This window comes from Amia ocellicauda, chromosome 16 (assembly GCF_036373705.1).
Source record: "Amia ocellicauda isolate fAmiCal2 chromosome 16, fAmiCal2.hap1, whole genome shotgun sequence".
Lineage (NCBI taxonomy): Eukaryota > Metazoa > Chordata > Actinopteri > Amiiformes > Amiidae > Amia > Amia ocellicauda.
In genome coordinates this window covers 17906934-17920133 of record NC_089865.1, presented here as the reverse complement: position 1 = coordinate 17920133, position 13200 = coordinate 17906934, and the positions used below count along the sequence as shown (strand labels likewise).

The 13200-nt window shown below is 46.8% G+C and overlaps 1 protein-coding gene across 2 annotated transcripts; it reads right to left on the bottom strand.

The window, feature by feature from the left end:
• Positions 1-5614: 5614 nt before the first annotated feature.
• LOC136711797 (uncharacterized) lies at positions 5615-12536 on the bottom strand. 2 transcript variants are annotated; one of them, XM_066688268.1, is made up of 11 exons: positions 12332-12536; positions 10441-11931; positions 10239-10331; positions 9747-9851; positions 9389-9498; positions 9007-9201; positions 8542-8704; positions 8146-8311; positions 7838-7932; positions 7341-7444; positions 5615-5650 (listed from the first exon to the last, which is right to left on the bottom strand). In XM_066688268.1, exons 1-10 carry the CDS (start codon positions 12486-12488, stop codon positions 7359-7361), a joined length of 2661 nt encoding a protein of 886 aa, XP_066544365.1. In that variant the 5' UTR covers positions 12489-12536; the 3' UTR covers positions 5615-5650; positions 7341-7358. The 2 variants fall into 2 exon arrangements, with proteins under 2 accessions (XP_066544365.1, XP_066544364.1); XM_066688267.1 differs by lacking the exon at positions 5615-5650 and having other exon boundaries at positions 6859-7444.
• Positions 12537-13200: the final 664 nt, after the last annotated feature.

Sequence of the window (13200 nt, the reverse complement as noted above, 5' to 3'; positions counted from 1 at the left end):
CCCTTCTATGAAGAAGAGTATCCTCTCCCTTCTTCACAAGAAGGGAGACCAAAAAGATCTGAGGAACTGGCGGCCGGTCAGCCTCCTGTGCACCGACTACAAGATACTGGCCAAAGCACTGACGCTCCGGCTGCAGCGGCCACTCCCTCAAGTCGTGGGTCCCGACCAGGTCTGTGGTGCCCGGGGGAGATCGGCGGCCGACAACGCCATGCTGCTCAGGGATGTCGTGGCCTACTCGAACGAGAGAGGGCTTCCCCTGGTCCTAATCAGCTTGGACCAGGAGAAAGCCTTCGACAGAGTGGGCCACGAATACCTGCAGCTCGTCATGGAGAGGATGGGTCTCGCTCTTGGCCTGAGGAAGTGGGTTAAGATCATCTACAGCGGTCTAAGCAGCAGGGTCCTTGTGAACCGCCACCTGACCAAACCATTTCCGGTCAGGTCGGGGGTCCGGCAGGGTTGTCCCCTGTCGGCCCTGCTGTACGTCCTCTGCTTGGAGCCGTTCATGCAGGCGATCCGCCGGGACGTCCGGGTGACAGGTTTCCATCTCCCGGGTTCCGGCGGAGAGCAACTGAAGGCCCTGGCCTATATGGACGACGTGGCCGTGGTTTGCACGGACGCTCTGTCCGTGGCCAGGGTCGAGGAACTGCTGGACGGCTTCTGCAGGGCGACGGGGGCCGCTGTCAACAAGGCCAAGAGCGAGGTCTACCTCTCCAGGGCATGGCCTGTTGGCCGGGGCCCGCTGACCGTGTTCCCTGTGAAGCCGTTTATCAAGGTTCTGGGGATCACGATCGACGGGACCAACACGGGCACCCGGAGCTGGGAGGAGGCCATATCGAAGGTCCAAAAGAAGATCCACGGCTGGAGCACAAGGACGTTGACGATGGCTGGTAAGGTGCTGGTCGTAAAGGCCATCCTCTTCCCGATACTCCTCTACGTAGGAATGATCTTCCCCCAGACAAGGTCATCGCAAATCTAGTGACCCGAATTATATTTCGGTTTGTCTGGGGCAGTAAAATGGAGAGGCTGAAAAGAGTGCAGATGGTGAAGGGTACCCTGGATGGAGGCAGGGGGGTCCCGGACGTTGTGCGGCTGATAAAGGCGCAGGGGCTGGCCTATGTGGTCAAAAATATCCAGGCTGCTGGCAAGAAAGTGAGTTTCATGAACCGCTTTTATTTTGCCAGCAGCCTGAGACCATTCGGCCTCTGCGCCATGGATAACACCAGGCCGCACTCGTGGGATCCCCCGCCGTTCTACAGGGCGCTCCGAGCCTTTGCGCTCGAAGTAGGCCTCCATAAAGTCGTGCTGGCCTCCTGGGATTATAAGACCATCTGTAGCCAGATGAGATCTACCCAGGAGACCAGCCGGATAGAAGATTTCCCTCCCGAAACCTGCTGGTTTATCTGGGCTAACGCTACGCACGTTTGCCTCACGAATACGCAGAAAGATGTCTCCTGGATGGCTGTGAGTCGGTGTCTCCCCACCCGAGTGTTCATGCACAGAAGGGGCATAGCTCCTTATGACACCTGCCCCTATAAGGGTTGCCTGGGGAAGGAGACGGAGGCTCACATCTTTAGTGAGTGCCCCTCCGCCTACAGGGTCTGGCTCCTGTTTTCTCCGTTGCTCCACAGGTTTGCCGTTCCTGCGCGGGCGACCGCCCAGCAGATCCTGTACGGTCCTACCAGGAGACTAATATCTTCTACCCTGAGGTGCTGGTGGCGTGTCGTCTGCGCAGTGAAGCAGGCCCTGTGGGAGGGACGGAACATCTGTTTATTCAATAAGCAGGAGCTGGACCCGATTGTCATCGCGCGGAGGGGCATGATGCTCGTAAGGGACTACGTCAATCTGGAGGTCCATCAGAGGGGCAAGGAGGAAGCCTATAAGAACTGGCACATACAAGATCTGGGGGAGCTCAGGATCCCATGATGGGACCCACCTCCGGGGACGGTTAGTTCCCCCTGCTGGAGCCCGAGTCCAAGATCTTTTAATTATTTTATGGATGAATCTTAACTGTTTTTAAAGATTTAGTTGTTATTAAATCACTAATTGTTTAGGGTTTTTTTGGTATAGTTTTGTTATATTCTTTTGTCAAATACATTGTCCGTTTTGGATTTAATTTTAAATGCATTGGACCTTTTTTGTTTGTTTTTTATTTTTACCTTTTTAATTGTTTCTTTATTTTGTCCAATGCATTTTCAGTTATTTTCAATGTATTTGACTTTTATGTTGGTGAGCAGTTTTGCTTTAATCACGTTTGTTTTGTTGTTTTGTGCACATGTTTATTTGAAGTTAATTATTTTGTTTTTTGTTAAAATCACAAAGATTTTAATTTTTTTTAAGTGACTTTAAGAATTGATTTTAAAAGTTTTTAATCATAAGTATTAAAAATTTGAATTGTTTTTTTTTATGTCATGTAAAATACTACACCTAATAAAACAGTATTCTCCATGGCGTGGCTCAGCTCTGTGGGTCCAGAGGTGCTGCAGGTATTCCTGGGAGACAAGAGAAGAGCGTTGGGCATAAAAGGCATCAAATAAGAATGTGTAACCGATGGAAAAAGCTGGCACGTTAGTTAAAGGCATACAACTAATACTCTACAATCAGCTCAACAGGCTTATTTAACCTCAGCTTCAGATATATCTCATGTCCACCAGAGGATTCGAGGATGTGTGATGTCTGCATAGCCATTGATTGTGCATGGTCATCTTGCTGCTGGTCTCTCACTCCCAGCTGCTGCAGTGGAAGGGGAGAGCTCAGGGGAAGAGAGTCCCGTGGGGGAGCTGGAGACTGTGGAGCTGACCCTGAGCACACTGGAGCTCTGGGAGTCTGAGATGTTCCCACACAAGAGGAGGCTGAAGAAAAAGAAGGAGAGCCTGAAGGAAGAAGGGGCAGGTACTCATACTCTAATGTATATGTGGGACCCCGTTAGAATAAGAGTATTCTAAGAGAATGAGCACCCCCCCAAAATGATGGCCCCCCTTAATTATGTTTTGTTATTTTGCTTAATGCTTTAATAAGATCACACAATGTAATTTTAAATATACTTTACACTCACGTATTTTGTAATGCAGATATATTCAGAGATTAAAATATGGTTATTGTCATTGTTTATCCAGCTCAGAGGTCATAGGTAAGGTGTGCACAGTTTGCGTCATCAGGAGTAGACACCAGGAGTTCTGATTTACATGTGCTCCTGTGTTTGTGATTTCAGATGCAAAGGAAAATAAACCCCTTTTAAAACCAAGCATGCCTGAAAGTCGCCGTTATTGTTCAGGTGTGCAACATATAGTCCAGGATTTAGATTTGTAACAGTCCCTTATTGTTCAAGTTGAAGTATGCCATGGGATGCAAAGCTTATTCAATCATCCCTTGCAGTTCTCGCTGGTGTTCTATCGAGCTGTCCGACTTCGCCAGATTATCCTACCGTAGCGTAAATCGACAATTCTCTCTATCAAAAATGAGGACGAATCAATGCAATTATAGACATTACTGCAGCAAGTTATCAGTGTTTATATAGACATATTGCCAGCACCTAGCAATAACGGTATAACTAAGACATAAACGTGTAATGGTATGACCAAAGTTTGGCTACTTGGACAACCCGAACCAAAACAACTAAATAACAATGACATAAGTTAAATATCATGGTTTTGCAATTATGAATATATGCTTTAAAAATTAAGTTTAAATATAGTAACCATTTAACAAAAAAAATGCATGTAATACCTCACGCAAAATCCTAACAAAAATGACGCAAAGACCATGTACGCATGCGCATTAGCATTAAGTAGGACAATTTGACGGGTAGGATGTTTTGACTGAACACCAGTCCTTATAGGGGGGCTGCTGGGCTGCTAGGGGAGGTAATAATTGTGCATCATAGATTTATATTATATTTTAAAAAATAATGGATGTAATTATTTAATAAAGCACTGACAATGCTACAGTGTCGATCTAGAATTCTATATCTATGGTTTTGACAATAACTGAAACCAGCTTCATTGTGTAATGAAAGTTCCCAGCAGGCAAAATACTGTAGCGACCTCGCCTTTTTAAAGATTGCTAATGAAATAAAGCGCTCAAGATGGAGTTTTTCCAAAACAAAAACTGTGATTTATTAATCTGGCACAGAGGTACTTCTCTTTCCCCATTTTCCCTCAGATTCTCTCTGAACACAGACATTTCTCTCCATTAAACTCCCACTCTACTCGAACTCTAACCCATCACCATGCCCTTATATACAGTGAGGGAAAAAAGTATTTGATCCCATGCTGATTTTGTACATTTGCCCACTGACAAAGAAATGATCAGTCTATAATTTTAATTGTAGGTGTATTTTAACAGTGAGAGACAGAATAACAACAAAAAAATCCAGAAAAACGCATTTCAAAAAAGTTATAAATTGATTTGCATGTTAATGAGGGAAATAAGTTATTTCTTTGTAGAACCACACATACATATTCATCAAACTTAATATTACAATTACTGAAGACACCGTTTTGGATACAGTGCTAGTGATGCAATAAAGGGACACTGTTTGGAATGAATGAGAATTGTGCATTCTTACCGAAGCCCCACAACGATCACACCTTTTGAACGATCAGCTATTGAACTCTTTCATCAACCTCCATTACCTATAACATAATTTTGAGAAATACACCTTTTCTGTGTGCTGCACGAACCATCCACTTATTATTAATTCGTTTTATGTCACTTGTTCGCTGCAAGATTGGCAAGGCGAGTAAGGCTGTATTGCTCCATTCCATGCAGCGAACCAGCATTGAAAGATTTCCTGACATTGTGATTTACAAATTGCTAAAAGACCACCGGACGGAAGCGGTGGATCCAGCACAGAAGAAGCAGATGGCGTAGGCTCAAGGAAAAGTACTGGGATTCAAGCCTTTTGTATACACTGTAGAATTGCATGGAATACGTGAACACTGCCGGATGGAAGGATGCCGCACAGTTGGAGTTTGTCCTTGTAGACAAGAGGGTCGCTTCGATGAGGCTTCGTGTCTCAGAGAGGAAAACTTTGACTGTTGTCTGCGCATATGCGCCGAACAGCAGTTCTGAGTATTCAGCCTTCTTGGAGAAGGTGGGCATGGTGCTCGATAGGGTGCAGCCTACCGACTCTGTAGTCTTATTAGGGGACTTCAACGCTCACGTAGGGAACGATGGAGATACTTGGAGGGGTGTGATTGGGAGGAACAGCCTCCCCGATCTGAACCTGAGCTAATCCAGTCTACATGTCTTTACATGGACAGGATATCAAGGCGCAGCCGAGGTAGAGAGAGTATCCAGTTTGGGGGCTTGGAGGTGGCATCTCTGCTGTTTGCAGATGATGATGTGCATCTTGCCCCATCCGACTGTGATCTCCGACACGCACTTGAGCGTTTCGCTGCCGAGTGTGAAGCAGTTGGGATGAGAATCAGCACCTCCAAGTCTGTGGCTATGGTTCTCTCTCAGAAAAGAGTGGATTGCCCCCTCCAGGTTAGGGGGAGCAGCTGCCTTTAGTGGAGGAGTTTAAGTACTTTAAATACTTGCTGGACTCACCCTTTGGGATAGGGTGAGGAGCTCAGTAATCTGGGAGAGCCTCGGAGTAGAGTCGCTACTTCTCCTCCCCTTCTGGTGGCGATGGGTAGTGCTGCCACTCCTGCAAAGATTTCATTGATTTATAATTAGCAAGATTTAACAGTATTTGTCTTCTCAGGTGCATACTAGAGCAGCAGGCTGGCGAGATACCATGCGGGTCTCCTTATCACTAGAACACACTGTGTGATCTACACCTCTAAGAATCTCCTACTATAAGGACCTCCCTGTTCTGGAGGGGGAGTGGGCACCGTGATTCTCTGGTGCTCAACTGCCCTCCCATACCTTGGAAGCTCAAAGTCGGCTGTTTACCGTGGAGGCTGGAGCCATTTCACTGGCTGTATTCGTAAAACTATCTTACTACATACTACATACTACATACTCCATAAGTGCATACTGCATGATACATACTGATTTTCTGGCTAGTAAGTAATGCAGTACGCAGTATGAAGATGATTCAGTGTACTATATATGTCATGTGATCTCACGTGACAGACACGAAGCATGATGGGATGCAGTATTCATTGTATTGAACTCTGGTTGTGTACCGCATATTTTGACGAATGTAGCAAGCCATCCAGGTACTTTTACCATACTGCAATTTCATATACTATGTCCAATATGAATATGAGTATACTACTGAAATGTTGGTATGTATTACATCTAGTATGGTAGTATGTGGTTTCAAATACATCCAGTGAATATACTCCAGAGCTGCAACCTCATTATGCCAAAGCGGAGCATCCTGTGAAGAGGACAGCCCTACACGGGACTTTTAAGCATCGCTCTCATCCCTCTGTGTGTACCTTGCCTGTGCACCCTGGCTGTGCAGGATAGTGGCTGTCACACCCCTCCTCCCTTTCTCTTCTCAATCACAGCCTGCAGCTCATGTAGAGCAGTGGGAGTAGTGGTTGGTAATAAAAGAGCTGTTCTAATTCAAGTGTCACCGTCCACATGTTAATTTGTCTTGAACCCAAGACAGTTTAAGATACAAACTGTTGCAATATTATATACATCACTCATTTAATTCAATTACCTCAGTCTATAATTTGATCTTTCAAGACCACTGTGTTTATGGCCTAATCTTACCCTTTGTTGATACTGAGCACAAATAAAAGACATTTCCAGATCTGTGATTCAATCAATTTTTTTTTGTTGGGTGTGGTTTTCATCAAAATGAAGTCGAAGGAAAAGTAATAATACCTTGATTGTTTAAATAAAATGTTGGATTAAAACATCAAATTCAGTGTAATGTTTTATTTGTCATGTTAAAAATCTTGAAAACTGAAGTTCAGATACACAATAATAAAACCTGACAATTTCCTATACTGCACATTAAATTTAAATAAATAGCTAACACAATATCTAATACATTTATTTCAGATCTTAGACACCTGGTGTAAAATAAATAATAATGAATATTGTACCCAAATATACAGTGAATATGCTAAGAAACAGTCACACAATGGGCACATGAAGACACTAGTAAAATACGCATTGTTTTAAGTGGAACGGAATTTTCTTGCAAAAAACTTAATATCAACAAAGTGAATTGCTTTATTTCATAGCTTTGCATTCATTTTATGATGTCCATGTGTTCATGTGCACTCACTCATCACTTCACTATTGTAAAGTGTTAACATTTGTATGTGTTTCTTCATTGTTTGAGTGGAATCTTCATTGCAGAGCTATGACGCTGCTCAGTCCGGTTCATCCCAGACCTGCCAGTAGACCTGTGGGTTTCAGACACTCACTGAGGTGGGATCATGTGCTCATGCCATGCTGCTCTTCACCCTCTCAAAAATCTGCCTGACTCTGATGGCTGGGACACAGCCTTCTCTCACAATGGTGATGGTGCCTGGGAACGGAAAGCGGCAATGACATCCTGCTCAGTGCGTCAGCACAGTCTGTCAGCTGTTGTTGGTGATGTGTGAAAAGTGTTGTGAGACAGTATCTCAGAGAGTCTGATTCAGTGTCAATATGAAAAACTAATATTTACAACATGAAGTAAAGTAAAAGTAAGTATATTAAAAATGTATTAAAATGGTTAGGAGATACACTTTTAAAGTAGAGTGAAAATATATTACAGGCACAAGTAAAGAAATTTACTTTTCTTGTGACATAATAAACTATATTTTTAAAAGTAATATAAATGTATTTCTCCAGGCTTATAATGACAAGGACGTATAAAATGAAGGCAGTGTTCCTCTGTGATGGTGTTTTTCGGCGTGAATAGCTGACTATACTTTACCTTCATCAATTTTCAGGCAGTTGACGACTGTTGATGCCACGACCTCGCTGGACTCTCCGTCACACAGAACTCCATTTAATTTGTGTCCCAGACGCCTGGACAACAAGATCAGGATTAGGCAAATCAGGATTCTGCCTCCAATTGTGCGTGAGAAACAGCCACAGTTACAGATTTTCAGTAATATCCCGACAAAGCTGAAATCAACATCATACTGAATTATAAAACATACATTTCAGGCCATCTAAGTTTCCCAGTACCACAATATCATGGTGAGTAGAGACACATGGGCGTTCCACAGTGACACTCACGTGATGACCATATCATGGTGTGTGCTGTCTGGCTCGCCGCTGGGGTTGGCGGACGTGATGGCCAGCGGGCCAGTCATGTCACACAAGTGTGCGGTCACCGTGTGGTCGGGCACGCGGATCATGATGCTCTCCTCGGTACCCACGCGGTCATAGGCGGGACCCACACCTGCATCCACAGAAAGCGGACTGTCAGTACTGGAGGGCAGGTGACTCCTCACAGCCCTGGCTTCTGTTTATCTATTAATCTTAACATCTACAAAGTCCTCTTGTTAACTAATCTTGTATAAAGGCATGTGGTAAATAAAATAATTGTTATTATTTTATAAGACATCATCTCCTATGACACACCAGCCGTTGCGCAGCCCCGTTTTCATGTCTCAGGGCCCCCCCACTCACCCAGCTGGACGAGCCACTGTCCCTTCTGCACGATACAGCTGATGCCCCCGGGGTAAACGTTCCTCATGAACTCCCACAGCAGGGGGCTGAAAGGGGGCTGGGCAGTGACCAGCTGCTGCAGGTTTGAGATGCAGATGCAGATGGGCTTCTCCGCTGGGCGGTCCTAAGGAGCAGAATCCCAGAGGCAGGGTGGGTGACTTGTCAGTGACAGCCGCCAAGTATGGACAAATTATTTCCATCCCGACACATTTGAGAAAAACTTTCTGAAAGTTGTAAAAATCCGGGCTCTGTATTAAAGATTGTAGCAATATAGCATCTGCACTATCTTCAGAAGCACACAGGTATAAGGTATGCATTTAAATACATATTTGTATAGGTAGTCGCCTTTGAAATTATATTGCTGTCTGTCCGAGTAGAATGTAGTGCCTGTGTTTTTATCACCCATGGCAGCTTGCTGGGCCTTACCTTGATGTTGTAGATCCTCTCTATGGCCTCGGGGTGGCGGCAGGAGGCAGCCAGGGCGTACACCGTGTCAGTGGGAATACCACAGACCCGGCCGGTGTCCAGCAGCTTGGCAATGGTCAGCAGCCCGCTGGTCAGCCGGGAATTGGCCAGGGGGCAGGGCGCAGGGGGCATCTCCTCTGTCCTCTTCTGCAGAACCTGGGAGATATGAGAAATGATTGAATGAATTGATGCAATATCCTGGCAGACCCAGGAGAGGGGCCTATCCTTTTCATGGTTAAGTCTGCACTTCCCTAAGCAGTGTTCATCTGTGTTTTTGACCAAGGATGCACTCTCACTCACACATGAGAGCTGCTATTTAGTAATAATGAAAAACAATTCTCACCTTCAGCACTGGGGGCCCCAGGGGCAGCAGGTCCTTTGAGAAGATGGCGTTGGCCAGAGAGGCCAGCATGCCGTAGAGACACACGAAGGAGAATATCGCCAGCATGGCAACTGCAATAAGAAACCCAGCGGTTTGAGGACAGTACAGATAGTCAGGCCTGGTCTTGCCAAGCCCATCCTTTTGTGTTGTGTTCAAACTCTCAGCTGGGCAAGGTCTACACTGGCATCAAACACAGATATTCCCCAGACTGTCGCACACAACAGCAGCATCACTCTACATTAAACCACTGTTGTGACACAAGAAAGACACTATATACATCATTTATTTTTTATTGTATTGCAGGTGGGGAATATCTTACTCTCCAGCTTGTAGGGCAGCTTGTCCAGAGTGGAGAGGAGGAAACACACCAAGAGGACCTCCATCAGAGCAGTCAGGGCAAGCAGCACCAGGTTCCCATAGGCAGCTACACACGGGGAGTGACGGGAAATAGAGGAGCCCGTCAGAGACCGGAACAGACACTACACTACAGCCCTGGCAAGAGGTTCAATTCATTGATTCTCTGGCTTGTGGAACCAGTTCACTGTTTTCATTCAGACAGAACAGGAAGGCATTAAGCGATGTGAATGTGCAGTAAAGATTGAAGGATTTATTTGACAATGTATTAATTTATGATGGTAAATTACATACATGCTTCTACAGCCAAGAACACCCAGGCTTCAAATGCCAATTTGAAGTAGCACTCCATGTCATAATCTGAGCCAGGGACAGAATAGCAAATCGAAACTGAGACAAAGCTTTGTCAAGTGCAATGAAGCCCAAAATAAACAATTGCTAGGTTGGGTTGACTCACCAGTGAGCATGAGGAAGCCGTTCACAATCAGGAAGGCAATGGCACCAGCTGTGAAGCCCTGTGCTGAAGCCGGAGTCACATCAAGCAAAAAACCTGAGAACAACATGCATCTCATTACCCAAGACAGGCCTGTCTGTGAATGACAATGAACAATTAATTAACGATATTTTACTGATACCCACAAGCTCAATTTGCTACTTACCTGCAAACCGGTACCAGGTCCAGGTAGCCCAGATGGCAGCGTAAGAGAAGGCGATGACGGGCCCGAACCTTCGCCCTCCCTGGGCCTGCAGCCTGCTTACATAAGCCTGCATGATGGCCCCAGAGACCAACACCCAGGGCAGGGAGAGATGTAGGAATGTGGAGGAGGAGTGGCTGTTGTGGACAGCAGAGAGGGCTGCAACCCCATTGGTGAGGTAGAAGAGGACATCGGGCAGTTGTGAGACTGTGCTAGGTGGCAGGTCTTGGGGTTTCACCCAGCAACGCTTGAGGAAGCCCAGAGCGCTCTTCAGCCTGTCGGTGGAGAGAAGCTGGGGCCCGACGGGGATCAGAGCTTTCTCCGCTATGGTGTTAATGAGCCGGGCGAAGGTGCCGTAGAGGGACAGGGCAAGAAACAGGCAGCAGGCCACCCCGAAGAAGATATAGTAAGCCCGGAGAGGGATCTGGGGGACAGTGGCGATGGTCAGCAGCAGGAAGAGAGCATTGTGGGCCAGCTCAAGGATGTCTCTGTTCAGAGACATCAGGCAGAGCACGATGGCAGACGCCAGGAAGAACCAGTCTCCGACCATCCCCTCCCGGGCGCTGGCAACAGCTGTCTCATGCTGGCGGCCAATCAGCACCGACAGCACAAACTCCTCCCATGCCTTCACCAGCCAGTAGGTGCAGTGCAACATGAACTTGGTGGCGTGGTAGCAGTCCTGGCGGAGGTAGGCGTAGAAGCTGGAGAGAAGCTGCGCCAGGGAGACGATGGAGACCCAGATGACACCCACAGAGAAGGAGGGCACATAGCCAAAGCAGTAGAAGGCAAAGACGAAGGGTGACACAGTGTCACAGAGGAAACCCAGAGCCATGGGTTCAGCATACTTGGTGTTCTTCTTCTTCTCGTCACCTAGGCTCTGAGAGCTACTGCCATTGGCCGTGCCCAGCAGCAGAACATTGAACAGAGGGCTCCCGAAACCACTGAGCACGTACCTCTGGGTGACACCCTTCAGCAGCAGAGCGGCCGCCCCATACAAACTGCATGCCAGGATCACCAGCTCCATGACACCCGACACCACCAGTGCCCAGCCCCCCACCAGCCCCACTGCCTCGAACACCAGCGTGAGTGTGATGGCGCTGAAAACAAAGGGCATGATGTAGTTGACCGTGGCTGAGCAGAAGGCCAGGATGAAGGAGATGCAGATGTAGGGGACCAGACCCGCGATGGCAGACTGGCTGATAGGGAAGGGTGTGAAGATAGGGCTCCCCAGAGACAGATTGCTCTCGGAGCCCGAGCCGATGCCCAGCCCTGGGGTGCTAACTGTGAAGTTGCTCAGTGGTGGGTTGGCGCCCAGGACGATGCGGGTGGCTCCATAGCTGCCCCAGAGCGCTGCATAGGCGATGAAAGATGTCCCGCTCAGGTGGTCGTACTTGCGGAAGGAGAGCAGGCCGGCCACCAGCTGAGACACGCCACCAATCAGGATGATGTGCACACCTGTGGGCAGGAGGCAGGTCAGGGGTCAGAGAATAGTCAGGGGTTCATCTTAAGAGGTAGAAAGTTCTCTCAATAAATCTCTCATCTTTAGAGGCTGATAACTGTTGATATTCTGTGTAGGAATGTTGAAGGTCAAAAAGGAACCAAACAGGCCTCTCTAGCAGTAAGAGCTGCACTGGCTCTTCAAGGGAAAAGATAAGCCTGAATTGTTTTTGCTTTCTAGGGACATTACCTGAGAAATGTTGAATTGCATTGTTACAATACTGGCTGAACCTGAATCTACTCCTACTTCAGCTTTATCAGAGATCTGTAGATGAATATCAAAGCCTGAGTCTTTCTAGGAGAACTTGATAGACTAAAGTGTTGCTGCAGTGTGGCAGTGCGGATGGGGGGGGCATACCAGCCAGGATGTTCTCCACGCCAAGCGGTGCCACTCCAGTCCGTGCACTGTTGAAGTTCTGCAGGAGGACGAGGAAAGCACTGATCCCATTGGCCAGTAGCCCCAGGACGCCTGGCTCTCCATAGAAACTGGCAGGGAAACCGTCTGAATGCCCCATGTGGTCTGTTTGTCTGTCTGTCTGTCTGTGTGTATCTGCTGAGAGAGAAAACAGAGCACTGAACTCACAGCAGGTGAACCCTATCCCTCTGCTGTAACAGGGCTCTTAGTCTACCATCCTAAACAGTGGAAATACAGACAGGTGAGAAAACACTTTAAATAGCATTGGGATGGGGAATGGGGAATGGTGGGGGAGTTTCTACTGGCTAAACTGAAATGATTGGGCAAAGTTTTCTGGCATTTGGATTCTGGCTATTTTCAGGGCTGGAGGAGTAGCCAGAGTCCCAACCTTAACTAACAGATTAAATTAAACCTCATGAACAACCATGTCTCAATTATATTGCATTACATTGCAGGTATTGCACTTGGTTTCCCTGCTTTTTGGTTCAAGACGTTTCCAGACCTGTGGACATACAAGAAACCTTGAATATATATTTCAAATGTCTGTACTGTCTCCTAATTTTCTACTCCCCACTCATCACACTGTATGTTTAGTGGAGAATGAAGTACAGAGTGAGGGATACAGGTGAGAGCAACAGCATGGAGAGATACAGGACAGAGTGGTACAACAGAGGCACAGACACTGAGTATCTGAATACAAACTCCACAGCACAGTTGTCACTTGGACCTAGAGCATGGTAAGTTTCCCTTTAAAGTTAATAAACAACCTGCGTGTCCACAGAAATGGGGAATAAGAAACTGAATTATTGTTT

Bases quoted from the DNA above. Each gene is read 5' to 3' on its own strand.
- LOC136711797 (XM_066688268.1), bottom strand. From the start codon at position 12,488: ATGGGGCATTCAGACGGTTTCCCTGCCAGTTTCTATGGAGAGCCAGGC. The intron at 9,852-10,238 runs GTGAGTCAACCC...CCCCGTGTGTAG, and splicing joins CGGCTTCCTCATGCTCACTG to CTGCCTATGGGAACCTGGTG. The intron at 7,445-7,837 runs GTAAAGTATAGT...TTCCGTTCCCAG, and splicing joins CTGCCTGAAAATTGATGAAG to GCACCATCACCATTGTGAGA.